The sequence below is a fragment of the Ambystoma mexicanum genome, chromosome 10 (assembly GCF_040938575.1).
Source record: "Ambystoma mexicanum isolate Mex_15411 chromosome 10, UKY_AmexF1_1, whole genome shotgun sequence".
Lineage (NCBI taxonomy): Eukaryota > Metazoa > Chordata > Amphibia > Caudata > Ambystomatidae > Ambystoma > Ambystoma mexicanum.
The window spans coordinates 1,514,090,148-1,514,113,301 of NC_090932.1; the positions used below are offsets into that span (position 1 = coordinate 1,514,090,148).

General features: G+C 45.0%; 1 protein-coding gene across 1 annotated transcript in view; it reads left to right on the plus strand.

The window, feature by feature from the left end:
- The window catches only part of DNAH10 (dynein axonemal heavy chain 10), a 2,725,177-nt gene that overhangs the window by 150,604 nt on the left and 2,551,419 nt on the right, over positions 1-23,154 (plus strand). The window contains exons 6-9 of the mRNA XM_069619694.1: positions 5,385-5,607; positions 11,322-11,479; positions 13,225-13,455; positions 17,398-17,588. Of these exons, the coding sequence (XP_069475795.1) occupies positions 5,385-5,607; positions 11,322-11,479; positions 13,225-13,455; positions 17,398-17,588 (803 nt within the window). The remainder of the gene's footprint in view (positions 1-5,384; positions 5,608-11,321; positions 11,480-13,224; positions 13,456-17,397; positions 17,589-23,154) is intronic.

Consider the following 23,154-nt stretch of genomic DNA (forward strand, 5'->3'; position numbering starts at 1 on the left):
CGCAAGGGAGACTCCATCCCAGGGACTCGCCCGCGTGGGAGGAACCACTCAGGTTCGCATACCACACGAGTAGGCAGGCCGAGGGGTCAGTGGATCCTCCCGGTGACAGTGCGGAGGGACCGGAAGGTTCTTTTACCGGGTCTTCACCTAAGGGGCCATACCCTAGTACCAGCAACATGTCTGAGTGGACGCCTATACGCAGTTCTCCTGGCAGATCCGCCAAGGGCGTAATGCCTACCAGGCCTCGGCCTGAAGAGCAGGGTAGGCCTCATGATCCACACTCAGTCCTGGATGAGGCTGGGCCCAGTAAGCCAAGCAACTTGATGCAGGCATGTGGAAGGCAGCTCGACAAGATGGCTGCCATGCTAGACATTACAGACACCCGCCCGATACCGCACCAAGGAAGGGAGCAGGTGGAGGAACGAGTGTCAAGGTGGGACTGGTGTCAACCAGGTATGTGGCCTACAGCCTGTCCTTATTTTGTACAGGGCAGGTTCCCCCTGCCTCCCGGTGCTGCAGGTCCCAGAACAGACGCCCCTGGACCCTGTGCAGCCTCCTCCGCCCTCTCTGGCCCTCCAACCGATGGTGCAGGTGGTTCCGTACCAGCCTCCGGCTCTGGTCTCCACACCTCAGCCTTCGGCTCCCAGTACGCCTACACCGGTGCCGGACCAACCGGACCCCCAGGTGGACACAGATGAGGAGGAGGACACTGACACACCGTCGTCAGCCAAGGCCTTCCACAAAGGTCTTGCAGGGTGGCGGAGTACTTGGGCCTTCCGCAACCAGAGGTTGAGCAACCATCAGAGGGGTCCTCGCCGAAGTCCTCATGCTACGTCCCGCAGCAAGAACGGGGATCCCGATGCAGAAGTACGTCATTGCCTTGGCCAAAAAGGACTGGCTCAAGCCCCACTCGGTCCAGCCTGTCAATCGACGCCTGGTCGCCAAGTACAGTCCGATTGAGGGGGATACGCTCTTGCTATCAGCCCACCCTCAGCCGCACTCCTCTGTGATCGATGCAGCATCACTATACTCCAAGTCTCAGTTGTCCTCAGCTTCCTTGTCCGCTGCACTGCTAGGCAAGGAAGAGAAGATCTTGGAGGCGTGCTGGAAGAAGCTGCATTCCAATGCGTCCCTGCATCTTCGTCAAGCCAACGCGGATGCCATGCTGGCAGCCTTTAACCAGAGGCTTTGGCAGGAAATTGCAGATTTCCTCCCAGAGCTTCCGGGGCAGAGCCAATCACGATTCAAGGCGGGACTTGCAGAGGCCAAGATGGTGGCACAAGGCATCATGGAGTCTACCTTGGCCCACATTGACACCTCTTGCCGGGCCATCTACATTGCCACGTACATGAGAAGAAAGGCCTGGCTCTGTGCTACAAAGTTCGAAGTTCAATGTCCTGGAACGCATCTTAGACCTGCCGTTCGAAGGGCGTGACCTCTTCCACGCCACTACAGACGAGGAGCAGGATAAAACGAAGAACAGCTCACAAACTGCAAAGTCTTTATCCATCCTCACAAAGACCACACCCAAAGTGCACACCTAGTCACAGCAGTGCTCGGACAAGGGGGCGTACATACAGAGGTTTCCGGCGGCTTCCAAGATCGGAGGTCCAGGCAACCGGACTGCTCGACAACCCAAGATCGGTGCAAACAACAAAAAGGCGGGGGAGGAGTAAGCGCTTTTCCCAGTCCCCCTCCTCTGCAACTGCCTCAGAGGGAAAGAAGGCATGACACGCCCCTCCGGGTCCACTTGTCTCCAGTGGGGGGCAGGCATGCACTCCATGCACACTTCTGGTGCCCGAATTTCACAGACCCCTGGAACCTCTCTTAGTATCCATGGGGTACCGCCTACCCCTCCTTGCCTCCTAGCATCTCCTCCCTCTTCTCCCCCACTCCCACAGATTGGTACAGCAACTCTTCTGGCAGAGATTCGGTCGCTCATCGAGAGCCAGGCAGTAGAGGAAGTCCCAGCGAGGCTTGGCCTTCTGCTCCAGGATTTTCGCCATTCAGAGTTGTGCTGGACCGTTCCACCCTCAACCTCTCCCTAGCTCTACAAAGATTCAGGATGCTTACGCCAGCCTTAATAGCGGAGACATTGTGCAGGGGTGACTGGATGTGCTCTATGGATCTGAAGGATGCATACTTGCACGTCCCGATTTGGCAGCCTCATCATTCTTTTCTACGATTCAGGATCATGGGCTACCATTTCCAATACAGGGTGCTTCCCTTCGGCCTCAACTCAACCCCCAGGGTCTTTACCAGACTAATGAATACAGTGGCGGCCCTCCTCAGGTCGCAAGGCCACCACATATACCCGTACCTCGACGACTGGCTCGCTCGTCAGGGCTTCATCTCCAGAAGCGGTGCACCACGCATTATGAACACACTGCATGATATGGGCAATCTCAAGAAGTTGCAGCTGCAGCCCACGCAAAGTCTGGCCTTCTTGAGACTCATCTGGGACACGTGCTCCAAGAGGGTTTTTCCTTCGCAGGACAAGATCGCGGCCATCAAGAGGGCCACAGCGCACTTCCTCAGCAGAGGAGTGACATCGGCCTGGTGGTACGAACACTTACTGGGTCTCATGGCAGCGGTCCTACTGGCCATCCCCCACACGAGACTCAGGATGAGGAGGATACAGCTGCACTTCGCAGCATCATGGAACCTGGAACTGGGCTCTGAGGCGGAGATGATCAACGTTCCTCCTTCTCTTCACCCGGACCTCACATGGTGGTTCAGGGAGTGCAACCTGCGGACAGGCTAACCTTTCCGGCAGCCTACCCCACAGGCCACCATCACTATGGACTCCTCTCTCGAGGGATGGGGGGGCAACCCTGGACAACCACTGCATCCATGGCACCTGCACCAGGCAAGAGCAGGAGTACCATATCAATTGGCTAGAACTGAAGGCCATCTGGCTAGCTCTCTGAACCTTCCTTCCGGTTATCAAGGGAAAGGTCGTCCTTATTCAGACAGACAACTCAACCAGCATGTTCTATGTCAACAAGCAAGGAGGTACCAGGTCCCCTCCGCTGTACAGGCTGGCGGTCAGCATGTGGGAATGGGCCCTGGAGGACAACATCTACCTCATGGCCGCCCACCTTCCGGGGGAATCCAACCTGGAGGCGGACTGGCTCAGCAGACTGGGAGCGGACAATTACGATTGGCAATTGAACAACCTCGTCCTGCAGGAGATCCTCAGCAGATGGGGTCACCCCCAAGTGGACCTCTTTGCCACCTGGGACAACAGGAAGTGCCAACAGTTCGCCTTAGGGTCCCAGCTTCCTGAGCGATGCATTTCAGATTCAGTGGAATGGCATGACAGCATACACCTTCCCGCCCACACCGCTGATACACAGGGTGATATGCAAGATCAAGGAGTCTGGCCACCTCAGCGTCCTCCTAATAGCTCCATGGTGGCCAGCCAGGTCATGGTTCTCGGAGCTGCTCAGCCTCTCGGGGAGACCACCCATTCACCTTCTGACAGGCACAGCACATCTTCTGGCGAGCAGGGCGGGCAGGCCCATCCACCCCATGCCACAGAAACTGGCCCTCACAGCGTGGTTCCTGAGAACATCACGCTAGGGCACCTCAGCCTTTCCCAGGCTAATGTAGAAATCATACAGGGGGCTAGGAGCAAGGCTTCCACGACCCAGTACAAGAGCTAGTGAACCATGTACTGCCGCTGGGCAGCCTCCAAGGATATTAACCCCCTTGCATGTACATTGGACGACATGTTCTCCTTCTCGGCGCACCTCGCCCACTCTGGCGTGCAGGTAGACAACACTTACTGCACGTACTTGGCAGCCATTGGGGCCTACCGAAACTCTGAGCAAGAGGTCTTCTCCCCTTCCAATCCCATTGTCAAGAAGCATTTGACGGGACTCGCCAGACTCTACACGCCCATCAAGAGGCCACACCCTGTGTGGGACATTAACATAGTGCTGGGGACCCTGGCCCACAAACCATTTAAGCCAGTGGCGTCCGCGACATCATGCTGCTCGCCATTAAGATGGCCTTGCTAGTCAGCCTCACCTCGGCTCGCAGAATCAGCGAAACCCAGGCGCTGGTCACCTCAGAGCCATATACTACGTTTCACAAGGATAAAGTAGTCCTGTGGACACACCCAGCATTCCTACCCAAGGTGCCATCCGCATTCCATCTGAACGAGGAAATAGTGCTGCCTACATTTTTTTCCGAGCCGAAGGACGAGGCACAGAGAGTTTTGCTCTGCCTCAATGTCAGGCGTGCCCTGAAATTCTACTTGGCTATGACCAAGGCCTTCCGCAAGTCTGACGCACTGTTTGTCACCTTCGGCGGATCAAGACCGGGGTATCGGGCCTCCAAGGCCTCCATACCCCATTGTATGGTCAGAGCCAAGGCAACGGCCATCGCATTCCAGCGGCATGTCCCCTGGCACGTCATAAGCAGGGCGGCCACATGGGCCACACCTTTGGCTTTGTGCAAGCACTACTGTTTGGATGCCGGCTCTAGATCAGACGTGGCTTTTGGACACCTATTTGCTTATGGAGGGTCTCCTCTCCACCCTGGGGCTACACTCAGTTGTAATCGCCCATACAGTATGGAGGAAAGGGGACGGGACGTAAGAGTAATTATAAGTTACTCACCGTAGTGACTAACGTACCCTTAGTCCTTAGTCCCCATTCCTCCATACGTCCCGTCCCCCCCTAATAAAACTGGTGTCATTAGGCAATGTTAGTCTATTGTCGACTCGTCTATGGGGACTGAGGTGTGGTGCTGGAGGGCGGAGTCAGGGCAGCGCATGCTCCCAGGGCCGCACCCCTGTGCACCTCTAAATTTAAAGGGGAAGAAGGTTTCTTCTTGTGAAAAAGGTTCCGTCTCCTGTCCCTTGGAAGGGACGCTCATGCAGTATGGAGGAAAGGGGACTAGTCACTACGGTGAGTAACTTATAATTTGTTGAAATTCCCCTTAAAGAAACCCTTCTTCTCTAGCCATACTTCCTAAGATAATTTCATTCTCTTGTAAATGGTTCCCAGAGAAGATTATCCTCTCTGTCAGGAATACTGTGCAGAGGCACAGTTTCACCTCCTGTAACATCTTTTTAACTCTTTCACGTATAAAGGTATGTGGGGGGAGTAGGGAGAGAAGCACATCAGTGATGACACTCAACCCCATCTTCCACATACCTTTACCTGCTGGGTAATTATCTCTCACTTCGATGCCAGAAAAGCAAAAAAAGGCTACAGGATGATTCGCTCGGTCAAAGGAAGGTTTGCAAAAAAAAAAAAACGCAGCTGGTCATACTGTGTATTTATTTGGGCAAAGCCCTACCACCAAGTTATTTTACTTGTACTCCAAATTGTATGTACTGCATATCTCACCAGACTGTTTTTTTTCTTAAGGTCTTTATGCCTCTACTGTCCTACAATCAACACAAAAATGGGGAACAACCATCTCAGGCTGAAATTGAAAAATCTGAAGAATACGGAGATGCTCCTTTGGATTTATTTCACCCAAAAGATCTTTCTGTGGAAGTACGGAGTATTCAGTTAATCCGGGATGAGTTTTTGATGAACCTGCAAAAATTTCTTAACCATATTCAAGGAACAATACAGCAGATTGAAGGTAAGATTTTCCATCTTTCTTTGCTAGTAAGAATAGCTTCTTGTTTTGCATATACTAACAGAATCAGTGAAAATATGTCATCACCCTGGGTGCCTGCAAACTTGTTTTCAGTTGGTGCTGTGAGAAACCAGAAGGTGTCTCACTTACCAGTCCTCGGGGATCTGTCATCCAGGTGGCCGTGGCACACCATCGCTATTGGATCGAGACCCTGGCGGTGGACCAGTATGGGAGGATCACCTCGATGGGGGAATCTTTGGGGAGTGGGTGTGGGACACCTAATGGTGAGGCACTGTATCCCGCTTCTAAATCTTTTACTCCCACTTTCGGGAGTAAGTGCATGGGTTTTGTAACCCCCTCCCTTCCCTGCACAAACACATATACATTCCGTTAACACACTGGGGAAAGACAGACTCGAACATGTCCCGGTGCCGTGGTCAGGCAGAGTCAGGCAATTGCCTGGAACAACTCACACCTGAATCCCCTTTGCCTTCCCCACCTGGATAAAGGCAGAGCACGGGAACACACTTGGAGCAAAACAAGGAACCGGAAGGGGCACATGGAGGAGCAGCCTACTCCAGACCGCAGCAGAATCAAGGCAGCCAGATGGAAAATCATGGAACAAAACCAAGGAGGGTGATGCCCTTGGACCATTTGACAAGCAATCGCTGGGCTTTTGAGAACTCAGAAGCAGCACATATGAGGCGGAGTAGTGAGGCCAGAGAATCCTGTAATGCGTGTCCGAGATACCAAGGGCCCTCCTGCCTGACTAGTCGAGATGGGGGAGAAGTGCAGCTGCTGTGGTATCGCCCTTGACTCCTTGATTAAAAGACGCGAGCTGAACCTTGCATACAGCCAGTGAGTTGAAGGCAACTGTGTGAAACTGGGGTGCGTATGAACAAAGGTTACGGGCGGCAACAAAGTGATGAAAGACGTGAATGAAAAGGAAAGCCGATAATTGTTTTCTGAACTTTGAGAAGTGAACACACGATATTAAGTAGCAAAGTTGTCCGGCACAGTGTGTGTGCCCAATCGAAAGGTCTCTGCCTGAATGTATCAGAACTTATGAAAAGTGAATATGAGATATGAGGAAGAGAATCGAAGTGTTCCTGCAAGGGTTCAAGTCAAATACTTTGCACAATCGAAAGTCTTCGGTTTGCAGTGAAAGTGAAATAGGAGTCTGAGCCCGACAGAGGGGGGACACAAAGTGAAAGCTAAAGGTTGTGTGTGTGATACAGATGCCCGAGTCAGACGAAGAAAGGGCTATGGTAAATTTTAAAGTCAAAAGGGAGTCTGAGCCTGGTTGAGGGGAACTCAAAGTGGAAGCAAAATACTTTTTGTTGTTTGAAACGTAAACTCCTGAGGAAAGGACAAAGTGGAGTACCTGTTTGGTTGTGCGCTGGGGCCCAAAACGTAAGATTGTGCCAGTATTAGATGAGGATTTTAGCAGCGGTTTTTAGGGAAAGGTGGATCCCCCAACCCACTTTCTTGAAAGCGCCTAAGAGAAAGATTCCCTAACCCGCGCTGAAAAACAACTAGCATATATTTGTGAACAGACTTTGTTAGACGAAAAAAGATTTGGTGATAAACAGTGTCAACATTTATTGTACTGAGTGGAGATTTAAACAAATAATAAGATAGCCACCGTGGGGCACTTTGTTCCACACTGACTCAGACGTAATGCAACGTTACTCTTGTGTGGGCTGAAAATGCCAAGAACACAAAGAATGTTCCTATACAGTACGTTTTTCACATACTGGGCAGTAGCTGTCTCAAAATTGGCACATTGATGCATACTACCAAAAGAATCATAGAAACAAAAATTTCATGTAAATGACTTGTTACCAAAAGCAAAAGTGAAAAATGCCTAATGTATTATACCAAAGCCATCATAAATAATACCCAGTTCTCATATGAATGGCTATACCAAAAACTGTCATAAAGAGTGCCTGAATGTCTTATACCAAAAACACTCATAAAGAATGCAAAACAATCATAAAAAATGCCAACACGTGTTTCGACCTGCTATCGGGTCCTCCTCAGGGCATATTCTGATTATTAATTCTCTAAGTACTGTGAGTGATTTAACCGACAAATACTGTTTGCAGGTTACACAGCTGCACCATTTATATTGCTGCATTTGAAGGTAATGTAATCAAAACACAGATTTTACCAGCCCTTGAAATTAAGCGAATGCCAGGTATTCATATTGATAGTATGTCAAAGCACAAAGAGAGGAAGGAGGGGAAGGAAAAACAAAAACAAAGACAAAATGCATATTAGTCTGTTTGCCTGTAAACCAATGTACATAAAACAACATTTGCACTGTGGACAAATGTTAACTAAACTTTTTTACCCCACAGTATTGATCATCACATGATGATAGATTCATGTAACACAACAACAAACATTCTATGCAAAAACAGTATTAGCAAAAACATTGTATCCAAAAACATTGGAGGGTGCAAGGGTTAATCCACCCCAGGAAGCCATTCATCATGTCACAAATACATATGCAGACTTTCTGATTTGTTAAAAAAACAATTTAGTGTTCTCCGAGTAAACATGACTGCTTACTATAAGCTCTAATATCAGTGTATTAATTTAGCGCGTGTCGGTAAATCCAAGAAAAATGTTTTGCATGTAGAAAACTGGATAAAATTATTTCATGTTCACGCACAGTGGCGAAGAATAGGAAATTAACTCCAGTTTTCTACATGCAAAGCATTTTTCTTGGATTTAGCGATATACAATGCTTCAAAAGTCCACAGTGCAAATGTTGTTTTATGTACATTGGTTTACAGACAAACATACTAATATGCATGTTGTCTTTGTTTTTGTTTCCTTCCCCTCCTTCCTCTCTTTGTGCTTTGACATACTATCAGTATGAATACCTTGCGTTCGCTTTATTTCAAGGGCTCGTAAAATGTGTGTTTAGTTGACTACATTACCTTCAGATGCAGCAATATAGATGATGCAGCTGTGTAACCTGCAAACAGTATTTGTCGGTTAAATCACTCAAAGTACTTAGAATTAATAATCAGAAAATGCCAGGTCGAAACACGTGTTGGCATTTTTTACGATTGTTTTGCATTCTTAAGAGTGTTTTTGGTGTAAGACATTCAGGCATTCTTTATGATTGTTTTTGGTATAGACATTCATATGAGAACCAGGTATTTTTTATGATTGCTTTGGTATATTACATTAGGCATTTTTCACTTTTTCTTTCGGTAACAAGTCATTTATATGAAATTGTTTTTTTTTTCTATGATTCATTTGGTATTATGCATCAATATGCCAATTTTGAGACAGCTACTGCCCTGTATGTGAAAAACGAACTATATAGGAACATTCTTTGTGTTCTTGGTGTTTTCAGCCCACACAAGAGTAACATTGCATTACGTCTGAGTCAGTGTGGAACAAAGTGCCCAGTGGAGGCTATCTTATTATTTGTTTAAATCTCCACTCAGTACAATAAATGTTGACACTGTTTATCACCAAATCTTTTTTCGTCTAAACAAAGTCTGTTCACAAATATGTGAGTGGTTTTTCAGCACAGGTTAGGGAATCTCTCTCTTAAGTGCTCCTGAGGAAAGCAACTTTGAACAATCTTTGTTGAACTTTTGTCTTGCAAGGACAAGCCTTCCTTGATTGAGTAAGAGACTTTTGGTTGCGGAGAGCTGATATATGAACTGGAACCGTGCCCTTGTGCTTAGCCAAGCTGAAGTGTGTTGCAAGCCCAAGTGTGCCGCCTTGTCCCATGGTAAAAACGTGGGGAAGGGGAACCAACTATCCAGTCACCCTGACATATTGTTTCATGACACACTTTTGGTTAGCTACATTATTTCCCACAATGTTTATTATTTAGAAGTAGGGATTGCCAATAGGTTTTTGTAGTATAGGCCCTTTTATTTTGACAAAGACACTACTGCGTTATCTTTATTTTTCTGGTCGTAGCTTGCTCCCACCCTTAGATTTAGGTTTAGACAGGCGTTTTTCCAACCCCCCTGAAGTTCAATGAACACCCTTGAACTGTGATCGCTTGTGTCTGTCTTACTGGTTGATACCATGCCTTCCATACTGTGCAGACTGGCTGTTGTTTTCTTAAGTTTTATTTATGCAGTGACAACATCCTGAGCACATTGTTTCCAGTTTGGTCATGTATCTAAAAAAGCAGCTCTATATCATCATGAATAGCATTTTCAAAGAAACAGTCTTCAGTATGATCCTGAACTACTGCTGATATCTTCAATGTTATGGTATCTATGTTATGTTATGTGACCAGGACTTATACCACACTAGCTGCCATTGGCATGGTCTCCAGGTGCTTTGGTGGATTTGAAAGAGAGGAAGGTGGGTTCAGGTAATGCTAAAATGGAGGTACCCTGAGCTCTGCATGCTTTTTAATTTCTAGGTGTTCTGTGCCAAGAGCATAGTACATTTATATGCCATGAGGAGCCTTGTGTTCCTTTGGCGTTAATATGCAGTTGCTGGGGCTGCGTTATGTTCGGTGTAGAGGTGTAGTGTTCTGATGTTGATTGTCTGTTGGGACGGGTGTTCAATTGCCTTCTGTGGGTGGCTTTGTATATTATAGTCTCTTTCCTTATTCACCAAAATTATCTATTATTGCGATTTTTGCTTCCACATTTTCTCATGGGAGCTTGTAAATTCCAGCTGTTATTGTTGAATTTACCAATCTCTGGGCCTCATCACAAGATAGGCGGTAGCCCTTAAATGTGGTGGTAACGGTTTTACTGCTGCATTTTAAGGGCTGGCCCTATCACAAGTCTGGCTTATTTACCCCCAGCTCTAAGCTGGGGGTAAATTCACTTAAAAAGTGCCAATTTGTTCAATTACCATTTGCGATATTACCGCACGGTTATTGCACGAAAAAGTCCCCATTGGGTCCAATGGGGAATGGGGATTAACAGTTAGCTCCCAACCCGTGATCCGGCGGTAATAACACCGGACCGGTGGGCGCTAACGCTAATATAGTTGGGCAGTATCGCTGCCGGAATACCGCCTAACTTGTGATCAGGCCCTCTGAATGTTGTATATGATCCTCTCCTTGAAGCCACAGCAATCGGAAGGTTTGACAAATTGGGTACAGGCAGCCAAACAAAATCAATGGCTTTAAGGTTTAGAATTAATCTTAAACCTCTGGCAATTGCTCTTGGCAATCTTCCAGACCACAGTTCCTCACCTGCCAAGCCATTACAGAAAGAGGATAGACCATATGCAAATCAGGCTTGGTCCCATCACCAAAGGGGCAACCTAGCCTGAACTGCTAGGTCACATCCATTCTGCACAAGACCATACCGGCAGCAGAACATCAGGCTCACCTGTTGATCCGTGCCTTGCTTCTATTCTTAAATCCTTATTCATTCACCGTCACTTTGTGACAGCATTTTACACATTTCGTAAACGTTTTGTATCTCTGCTTTGCATTAGTCCCCTAAATTCTCAACACTTGCATCAAACGGGCACCCCTAGATCCAGGGGATATTTACAGTTTCATGTATCCGATCTCCCTATTGAAGCAAAAATACTTCAACAAGCAAAATTGCCATAAAGAAAAATAGACTTGTGCCCAAATTAAAGCCACTGATGTGGTACGCTCATTGGCATTAACACCAGCATTTGTTCTTTAGCATTTAAAAACATTACTGGGGTAATATAAATACACTAACAGCCTCTGGTTGATGTTTCTTTTTTAGGTGGTATCAAATTGGAAATGCCAGATGTGAATCTGGATATTGACATGCATCATCTTGCTGCTGATACGCCACTAGTCGAAATGTTGGAGCAGTGTGTCATGAACTGGCAAACTCAGATTTCCAGTGCGATCGAAGAACAACTAAAAAAGAAGCCACAGGTATGTCCTATGATTCTGGATGTAAGGCGCCGTAAGGTGCTGCTCTATTTGTTTTTCATGATTTCATAATGCTGAATTTTATGGGTATCTTCAAATGATGGGATTAAGGTAGTCGAGGTATGGGGAAGATGGCAGTCCAGCCATAGGATGCAATAGTTAACATCTTTAGGAACAGGGTGATCAAGCCCTTCCTGAATGTGAGTAGAATTGATTAAAAATAAAGGGCGATCGGGTTTGAGTTCCAGAGCTTCGCTCCACAAAATGAGAAATCCTGGTTTACTTTCCTTTTCTTTCTTATTTTAGATGCATTAGAGAGTTTGGGATCAGCTAAGCTTGGAGGCCTGAGTGAGTGTGGAGTTAGAATGTGGAGACTAGGAATCTAAGGACTTAGCCTTGCAGGGCCTTATGGATAACACTAGCTACTTTGATTGCACTATTTTGAAAACAGGTAACCAATAGAGTGCAGATCTAGGTGGTGAGATATACTCTTTGTGGCAAACCCACGTTAGAAATCTAGCCAGAGCATGTTTTATCTTTTTTGTGCAGTGGGGTTGGTTGCATTTGAGTTCTAGATAGACTGATGCCGTAGTCCCAATGTGTCGGTACTAGGATATTCATGGGTGCTGCTTTGTCCTTGAAAGGAGAGGGTGGGAAAGAATTTTCTCAGCATCTTTAGATGATATACATATACTGATGACAGTCTTGAAGCGGTAGCACAAAGGTGTTGTTACGGCCTTTTAGATGTAGATTTAAATCTAAAAAAGATGCACACTTGCATTGTACATGTAGGGTAATTTGATAGTGCTCATTGCTCATGGTGCAAGGATTCCTGTGAACATAATTACGGTGTAAAAAGTCACTCAGGGAGAGCATGGGCCACTTGCTGTGACATTTTAAAAGTGCGTAAAATATTTGTGTACTTAGAGTATCTGAAAAACCCCTTCCTTAATCTTTCTGTTTTATGGTTGGCCGTTCCCATCCCTTTGAATGTTTTGTTCTTTGCTCATGGTAGTTTAACTTTGGCACATTTTAAGAAGAAAATCTCTCAAGTGTCAGAATCACTGATAATTTTTTATTAATGACCTAATGCTAGTCTTTGCCTCTTAAATCATCTTTACTAAAATCTGATGGAAAGTATAGATTAATAATGATCGTTAATTTATTGCAATAGAAATAAGTTGGGTTTGATTCATTACAAATGGGTTAATTGTTAACTTTGTACAGTAGGATGTCGATGCTAACAATTGTGTTTACTAATACCCCTCAGTGCGATTTTCATTGTTTGCATTACAAAGTAAAAACAAAGCACTCAAATCCAGGCAGACCTAGTTTTCTGTGCATGATTGGCACATCATAGTGCAAACAATTGTAAATGCTTTCCACCATTTACATGCATGGCAGAAGACATTTAAACAGATTTGATTTCCTATGGAATTTGCCAGCTTTCAGCCTTTGCTAAAAGCTGGCGGATTCCATGGAGATCCAGTGCGTTTCCACCAGCATCAAGTGGGACAGAGTAGGTTACAGAAATGTAAATTTCATTGTCTGTCCCCACCCACCCTGCCAAAAATGTAAAAATCCCTCAGTCTTGAATGAGGTGTACAGCCATGAGTGGGCATCTAATACACAGCTTTCATACTTATTTAGCACTTTGGGGGATTGATCAATGCCCTCTAAAGAATTGTAACCCACTTCTCGGTTGCTTGTTTCCTTGGATATTTATTAGATTTTTTTTTAATCTACAGGGCAACGGTCCATTACCAGAGATCGACTTCTGGCGTGAGAGAAGTGCTATTTTGTGTGCACTTAGTGAACAGTTGAAATTGCCTCCTGTCAAAAAGGTGCTGGATGTTATTGTCAATATTGATCCTGTTGTTATACAAAACCTTGAGTTAATCGTAGCCGAGCTCACCAAGTACCACTTAGAAGCGGCTGACAATGTCAGATTTCTCTCAACACTTGAGCGCCATTTCAAGGTAACTATGTCTGCTTTTAAAATTATTTGTGCATGCTCATTTAACTAACACTTCTGGTTAACTTGGAATTGTCATATAACTATGTAATTTTAAAATTCAGTAGACGGTGGTCAAAGTTCATTGGGACTCATCCCACCACAGGTAAATAAACAACAATGTAAATTTGTCAAGCCGGACGTCACCCGTGTGATCTACACATAAGTAACAATAGGTCTGCCTAATGATTCTCTACCATCCCTCACACCGCTACATATGATAAAGATATTCCCCCCCCCAATGCCAGTAATCCCCAACGTCCAGTTCTACAAATAACTCAGCTTTGCAGAATTGAGAACCCTTTTAAATGGGGTGGCCCTTATTCTAAGTCCTATAGAGATGATCTCATTGCATTCGATTGCATCTCTCCTAGGCCAGTGCTTGCTAACTCTAGTAATCTAGTGCATGACCTGGCTCCTCACACACTCCCTTTCTGTGCGGATCAGGGTTATTTCCTTTAGGGTTTCTTCCTCAATTTGGTCTTTCATTTGTCAATTTAGTTTGCGTGTGTTTTACTCCAGGTATAATTCTTCAGATTAATGAAATATCTCCTTGAGCCATATTCATCTATGTTTTTTCTTCCAGTTCCCTTGTTTTAATTTATTTTTAAAAGCCAACAAGGGCACACTTCATTTTCTAACTTAAGTTTTCTTTTTTAGTAGTGTTGGTATGCCTTTTGTCCCCATGAACCCCCATCCAAAACCTAATACCTTCTGATGCCTCCAACCCTCACCCTGCCTATCCCTAATGCTAACCCTTTTTCTTAACCCAACGCTCTTCCCCATTCACTAACCTTGTATCCTATGAAACATGATACTCCAGGAAAATCCCTCCAGGACTATCCAAGGAAAAGTAAGTGGAATCCTTCTCTTCTGAAGGCTGGTAGATGAGTGAATCCATTCTACACAAGGAATTTACACCTGCTGACTAGACATGGATCTGATGTGTCATGAGAATCTAAGACCTATGGGGATTATGTATAGGTGATCTTTGAAGATAAATCCACACAAAACCATGATCTTGATAGTCAACTTTAACCCACTCACATGGAACTCTTAATTCGATAGCTTTGATCAATATCCAGAACCAAAACAACAGGTTAGAAACCAAGCAATAATCATTAACAAGGAATTAACTCTAAACAAGCAACTTGGTTCCATCACAAAATCATGTTTTTTTTCTGATACTTGTTACTGTATCTAGTTTTCACACATCAGGTAAGGATGATGAGCACCTTTATAACATTCAGACTAGATAACAACAATAGTATTGATCTTGGTCTCCCATCCTATTCACTTAATAGACTGCAGAACATCTAAAAGTCAGCAGCTAGAACCCTGATGATGTAAAAGAGATTCAAGCATGTTTTGCCTGCTCTTCATGCATTACATTGGCTTCCTATTAAGAAGAGAATAATATTTAAAAGCATCTGCACTGTATTTAAAAGTCTAAACCTCTCCTGCAACTCCCCTCTATCAGCCAGGTTTCGATGGTATACCCTGAGATGGACCCTAACATCTGGAAATTAAAGTTTTATACAGATTCCTCACCACATGAAAGAAAATCAGGGAGGGCGTGCCTTCTCGGTTCAAGCAACTAAGCTATGGAATGCGATACCATCAAAGATTCACAAAGAAACCAATCTATTGTCTTTCAGTATGAAACTCAAAACCCATCTAATTATTTCTTCTTAATACATGTTGAGACAGGTATGGTATCAAGAGAGACACAGACTCAAATATGTTAGTTTCAAATCCTTTATTTACTAAGGTTCCTGAGTTGGTATAATGCCTAACTGACCCTAACACTGAAGGGATGGCTCCCTTAACTGATGTTTCTAAGGGCCGTCAAAGTCTGAAAGTCCAAAGTAAAAATCCATATGTCCAAACATCTGCTTGCCCTCACTCTTTTACAAAATGTGTTAGGATGTCTCTTAAAAGCAAAAATAAAGTGGTTCAACAGAAAATAAAAACCAAGGTTGGTTTCAGGTGGTCTTCTCACCTGGTTTAAGTTGGTTAGTTTCACAAAAGTGAGTTGAATCATAAAGGGCTGTTCATAAGACCTTCTCCACAGTTTTTGCAATAGCCTCAAACACTTTCAATGTCCTAAGTTCCTTGGGATGCCCTTCCCCAAGCTTTAACTCTTCCAAGTTCAAAACATAACCAAAATAAATATACACAGTTCCTCTTGAAGCTTCTCTGGGTTCCCTTCCCCGAGCTTCAAGTTCAGCTTGTCAGGATGTGCCTTTCTCTCACATACAGTTCTTTCACATATAATCCATTCAGGGGGTAGCATCAGAGACTTTCGAAAACGCCACAGTCTTTGCTCCTCCTAAGCATGACCACTCTGATCTTTTGCCCCTCACTCTTGCTTTTTAAAAACATTTCACCTTCAGGTGCTTCCTGCACCCCTTCTTGTTCTCCTTTGTTTCCTTTGCTTCTTTCGCATGCACAATTGCACCTTCATTGCTTTCTCGTGCACACTAGCACCTTCCTTGCTTTCTTGTGTACACTTGCACCTTCTTTGGTTTCTTGTGCACACTTGCACCTTCTTTGGTTTCTTGTGCACACTTGCACCTTCTTAATGTCTTTACTTTCCGTCTGCGCCACTTGCAACTTTTCCTTTTGTTGCTTTCGTTATCTATATCTTGCACTTTCTGTCTTTCTCATATTTGCTTTCACTTTCCTGCTTCATGCAGCTCTACAAGCTTTCTATTGCTTTTTTCACTTTTATGCTCTGTGCCGCTTTAAAAGCTTTCTCTCGTTTTTACGCTCCTTGCTGCATCACCAACTGTGTCTTTTTCCTGCTCGGCTCCAGTCAGCTGCACGTTCCTGAGTCTCTCTCTCGCTGGCATGAAACTCACCCAGCCGCGTTGCGTTGACAAGCAGTCCTTCTGGAAACACGGGGTTACAGTCAGGGTCTCACCAACTGCCCCGCCGGAACTCTTGGGACAGGCACAAGTCCCAATGGAACAAGTCCTTTTCTGACCACCAACACTGTTCTCCTCCAGGTTTCAGGTCCTGCTGCTCTCTGCTCCGTGTCCTCTCTGGTCCAGACAACATCCCCGGCTCGTTCCTTCTTTGGAAAAAGACCACACCGTTTATAGTTGTGAAAATAGTCAATTGGAGTCAGGTGTGAGTGATAATTAGTAAATGCCTGGCTCTGCCTGACTCTATCAGTGGGACAGTTTGAGTTCTTTCTATAGCCGGTTTCCCTTACACTCCCCATGTTGTTCCTATAGGAAACTTTCCTTGATCCTAGTTGCATCTTTCTCGTCTCAGGGTTTGTTCGAAATGGGGAGGGATATGGGGTATGATTGAAAATACACCATGAAGGCTGAGGCAAAGTGGGTTGGGGTATTATTGGGAATGGGGGAATACCATGTCTCCTCCTTGGGTATTCTACTCCCAATACCTCGTGGCCCTTCATTCAGGTGATCCTCCCTCGCTTGTCCACCCACAGGGTCGGGATCCGAAAGTGATGGCCCTTGCCTGGCCACCTGAATAGAGGATCCCAGGGGAGTAGGTGGGAGAACACCGTCAGGTTTCTCAGAATGTATTAATCACCTTAACCACATTAGGGTCCCCCACTCTGCTGTAACATCTGACGGAACAGTTTTGTTGAGATTATTTTGCCATGATCTATAGCAGGAAGATAACTTCGGGTGAACGGTCACGCTCAATAAAAATGCCCATACAAATCTCAATGAAGTGCAATGGTTGAGCAAAAACTGCATGTGAACAAACCAAATTGGCAACCAATGCTCCTACTCCAGGATTGAGTTTGCTTTGTATTTTTATCTACCTGCTTGTAAGTTTTTACCTGATGAATAACTTGTTTGCTGTATCCAAAACATATATTAAATACAATGGGAGGTTTACATCCACATTGCTGTGCTCCTTTCAGAATTTAACTCATGGGACTGGATTTAACATTGTTCTGGATACAATTCCTTCGATGATGAATGCAATAAGAATGGTGTGGATCATCTCCCGACATTATAATAAGGATGAACGGATGGTACCACTAATGGAACGGATTGCCTGGGAAATAGCAGAAAGAGTCTGCAAAGTTCTCAACATCCGAACCTTGTTTAAGTAAGTGGCTTCTAATATTTTTTTAAATACATAAGCTATATTTAGCACATTTCTATTATCTTTTTGAAATGCTCACATCATGCAGAATATGTAACATATGTGCATTGTACATGAACTTAAATCTCTACTTCTCCATTCCCCGCCATGAAACCCCTCCCCCCTTCTGCTTCCCCCTCCGCCAACCTCCCTCTCTTTCCCCATAATCATCTCCCTCCACCCCATTCTCACACCTTTACCCTTTCCATTTCCCTCCTCCTCCTACCTATCCCTCCCTCTTCCTCCCAGTTCTACTGCACTACTCTCCCTCTTCTCTTCTGTCTAATTGCTCTACATACTGTTTTGTTGGCCTGATTCAAAATTGTAATTTGCTTCTACTGTTACTGTTATTTTGTTATTGATATGTGTATCCTGTTGTTAAAATGTGCAGCGTTTTGGAGTAAAGCGCTATATGAACTTAATAAATACAATACAATACAACATAGGTTATCCTGACAAAATGCAGCTGAATTAACAGGGTTGTATGCTGAGGAGTCAGTTCCCCTTCAATAGGGAGCCAGTCAACAATCCTTTTGAACAAAAAAATACAAGTATTTTACAGTCAAATGTAAAAAAAACAGAAACAAAATGTTAGTATTTGGGCTTCTGTGTGTGACTTTCCTTTTAGGGGTAGCACGTTTGCAATGATGTTCGGAAGGTATAGGACTTGATCTCACCTTAAACTGTGTAATAAGAGTGTCAAACTCCTCTTCTGGTTTCACAGAAACATCTACCTTTTTTTGCTTGATCTTTCCCTCTTCATCCATGTATTCTGAATATATGTGCTATCACCACATGCATAATAACCATATGTGGTAAGACAAAGTGCGGCACATGATAGTGAAAAACAGTGTCAATAGAAGGGTACAAATGATAGTCCAACTATTAAAAGAATCGGTTAGAGAGGGAAGAAAGAAGGTGAGATTTAAGATGGGTACCGCAAAGAGGATGAGAGTAGGCAGAGTGGCTAGGGAGTTGGAGAGAATTCTAGTATTTAGGAGCAAGAAGGAATGGGAGTGCAGTGAATGTCAGGAATTGGGATTGCAAATGCAATGTGCGAGAACTGAATATAAAGAGAAATGAGGAAGGAGAGATCAAGAGGACCAAGACCATGTAGATGATTGAAAGTAAGTGATAAAGAAGACTAGATTCATAAGGAGTGAGAGCATTAGAAAGAAGAGGGGGGTGATAGATGTGCGTAGAAAAAGAGAGAGAGAAAAGAGAAACCTAATAGCAGAATTATATACAGAATGTAAAGTGGAGAGATGGAAAATGGGTTGATCAAACAGTGGAGAAAAAATTAGAGATGAAATGAGGAGTGTAGTGGCAGAGAAAGATATGACAGACCGGGCACACTGAATATTAATAGAGATGAAAGTGACAGATGCAAGCAGTGTTGCAGATGGGAGAAATGAAGATAGACGAGACTCCAAGACGATGCCCAGGTTTTTTGCCAAAGATGTGTAGTGCGGGAAAGAGAGGGGCGGGGCTGGAGATGAGGAGGTTGGGCATTTGCAGGAAAAAAGAGTTGCTTGGTTATATCAGGTTTGATATGTAGAAAGTGAGAGGCCATCCAGGATTGGAGGGTGAAGAGACAGAGAAAGTAGTGTGGAGCGGATCAGAAAATGAAGGAAATTAGAAGATTTGCATGTAATACTTGTAGAAATGACACGATAAATTATAGGAAGAGTTAAGTTCAGATAGGTGAATGGTATACAGTGAGAATAATAGAGGACCGGGAATAGAACCTTGGGGTGCCCCATGAAGTAGACGATAGGGGTGGGGAATAGTTCCAGACCAAGAAACCGAATAAGAGCAGTCCACCAAATAGGACTTAAACCAGTTAAGCACAGACCCAAAACCCAAAAAGCCAGGAGAAGATAGTGAGGATAGTAAGAGAGAATGATTAACAGTGTTGAAAGCCGCTGACAGATCTAAGAGAATATGTATAGAAGATTTCCTGCAGTGGCGTGCACAGTCTCGGTAGAGTGGGGCGGCCGGAACCCTGATTGAAGAGGAGGAAGAAGGGTTCTATGTGAAAATGTCCCCGGGAAAATGTAGCCATGTGAAAAAGTAGTTAGCAAAAAGTTGTTTTAAAAAATGTAGTATCAATACAAGCAATGCAGAATTTGAAAATGTTGGCAGTAATAAGGTTGCCAAAAAGCTATTTTTAAAAACAGAAAAGTACAAGGCTGCAACCCTAACAATGACCCCAAACTTTAATAAAACCTACACAATCACCCTAACTTAATTCCTAATTCTTAAACTAACTCAAATTACAACCCTTGATGTGCACTGACCCCATACCTAACACTCACACTTCAATGCGCTAAAACATTTTATTTGCATGTCACTGAATACAAAACTCCAAATAAATAGAAAATGAACAATGAACCGAACTCCAGCCCCATCACCAGCTCTCCAAAAATTACATAGCCCTTACCATATCCAAAACCCTTGCTCAAATCATAACCTTAGCCTTAACCTAACTGCAACTCAAGCACTTATCCTTCGCCGGTAAAATAGCTCAATGGATTAAGCGCTCTACTGCAATCTGTGTGTGATCTGTGGGTTGCAGTTTGAATCCCGGCAAGGTCTAATCTCTCTTTCAGCCTTTCGAGGTCAATAAAATGTTTTTCGACCTTTGATTGGGTAATAATGATTGTATAAAAAATTAAATGGAAGCCCACAGGGAAAGAGTGCAGCTGTTGGCCCACTTTGTTCCTGCACTTCTGCTTAGCCAGGGTACTCGTACCACGGTCTTGGACGGTGGCGCGGAGGCCACACTGCATTTTGCTCCCGCGATTTCCACTGGTGGCGCTGTTGGAGGCCACACCTCCTTTTCTCAAATTCTCCCAGCCCACCCAGCGGGGAAAGGGTGTGGGTGTTGGCCTAATGCAGGGTGTTAGGAAACCGCATGAGGAAGGCGGGGGAGCCTGCATAGCGATATACCAACACAGGAGTTGTCAATGGTAGCTGCGAGAATCCAGTGAGAGAGACCTATGGTGTTTGAGACTGTTTTGTGACTAGTGAGTCAGCTGGTGCGTAGGCAAGTCTCCTCTTCACGCGTTTACCAGCCCCCTACACTGCAAGAGCCGAAGCCCCCAAAGCGCAAAATACTAACTGTAAAGCGCCAGTTAGTAGTGGTACCCATTATACTAGGTGCTGATACAGACACTAACGGTAGATCACCCCATAACCCTTTAAAAATCACGGTGGAGACATACAGCTTAATCAAATAAATCATCCAGTTCCTTGGGACTAATCAAGATGTCTGGGAGATTAAAGACTCGGACCCGGCCTATAAAGTAAGAGGCCATCCACATTTTGGCAGCAACAGTGGATCAGCGACCTGTAGCCCTGAGTATTGGGAAAAAGACATTTGTGTAAATTTTGCCACCGGCGAAGGGAATTGAGGGTGTTAAGAGTGCAACCCCAGCGCCCGGCATTGAGCACCATTTTCCCTGATAGTTTATTAATTAGAGCTCACTTGGGCACCGGCAACAACAAGCTAGTGCCTGAAATTGTGTGGGTTCCCACATGACACAACCCTGCAACTCTAGACCTGTCAAACAGGCCACAAGGGGGTGGGGTGTTGCCACCAGGACTGGAAGTACGAGGGCCAGTAAGGATGGCAAGATCATAATTTCACAGGACCTCAAACCTGACTCCAAACAGATGGCATCATTCCCAGATCTCGATAATCTTCCAGCACCCATGGAAATAACGAATGTAATAAATATTGATGTGGCCGAGGTCAACGTATGTGTGCCCGCTCATACTAGCCCTTCCCCTACAAGTCCTAGGAGTCCTAGGAGTCCACCCCCAAATAAGAATGAACAGGATATGTGTTATGGGAGTGATTCCCTGCTGAGCCCCAAGCTGGGCCTCATTATATCTTGTGCATCCACTCTATACAGTCTCCCTCCCTAGCTCGCATATCCCTGATTCCATTGACAAGAGGGCACCTATGGTTAGCCAATGCAAATGTAGCCATGTTCTGTCTGAGATAGCGGTCCTTAAAAGGCTGATTCTAGTTCTTCTGAAAGCCCATGTGAGAGTGGGGTGCAAGGGGGGACCATTAGTGGGGATGGAGGACATTATGGGGGCCCTTAAATCACTGGAGGCAATAGCCGACTACAATACTGTTGCTCCAACTAACAAGAAGTGCACTAGCAAGGATGGGTTAGGGCCCACCCGCACAACTGCAGAGAGCAGTGACTTTAACAATGCCCAGGATAATAAAAGTCGCAAACTATATTTGGACCCCCACACCTCCACCTCCGGGACAAGGAACCATGTAGTGCACTTGTCTGAGCAGCTTAGTTGGCTGTCCAGACCAAGTGCGTAGCACCACTTTAATGGTTGAGCAGCAAGATGGTAAGACTGACCATGGAACATGGAACCCTGCCCCACATGGTGTGTCCCCTGGGACGTGTAGATCACGGCTCGGGTATGGCATGATAACCAACAAAGTGAGGCGGTGGAGGGGAACACTCTTGGTCTACAGTCTTTCTCCACAAGGTACCCAAATTGGTCCCAAAGCATTGGGAAACTTGGGAAGGCCTTGCTAATAAATGTACTCACTGGTTCCTTGCAGTGTGCGGTTGCCTCTTCATAATTAGAGAGGATATTGCAAACTGCACCAGACTACACTATCCAGGTGAGTGTCTTTGACTTCTTACAAATTGAATTCTGGGACATAGTGACCATTAGCATCCTGGGCCTTATGATGAGAGGTGATTTAAGATCTAATGGCATGATTGTAATTTGCGCTCACACCCAACAATGCCTGTAGCTTAGCACAACTTGTTGGGACCTGGTTTCTATCAGGAGCCAATGCAGTACCGTTGGGAAAAAGGCCATGGGGATGGTCCAGCTGGTTAGGGGATCCTGGAACTTCTGGAGATTGAAAGAGAATTTAACAGAGACATATGCCCGCTGATCAATAGATAGGCCCTCGGGCTTACAGAGGTAACAGTCACACCTCTCTATGGAAGGATACATTATGTCTGATACCTGTTTTATATTTAATTGTATGTGTATGGATGTACTTTTATGTCCGCATGGCTGAAATAAAAGTGGTGATGATAATGATAAAATATTGTATGTAAAGTGCTTTGGATAAAAGCGCTATATAAAGTTATTATTCCTATAATGCTTACTCTGCCCTAAACACTAGATTTGTCCTAACCCCTACCCTACGTCAACGTCACCAGCCCTCTCCAACGTTCCTAGCATTATCATTATCCCTGCTCTAACACTTACCCTGACATTGAATCTACTCGAAACACTAACCAAACTCCAAATCACCAGCCCTCCCCCAACTACCCTAACCCTGACCCTAATTCTAACCAAAATCTTTTCTCTAACCCTAACCCTTAACCAGACAATCACAATCCCACTAAACTGTCCTTATGCCTAACCCTTCCACTAGCAGCTGCATTTTTTAATTACTTTTTGCTTGGTGGCTTTTTCACTGCATAGGTATTTTCCCCACAATTTTTTAAGTAACTACATTTTTGCTGGC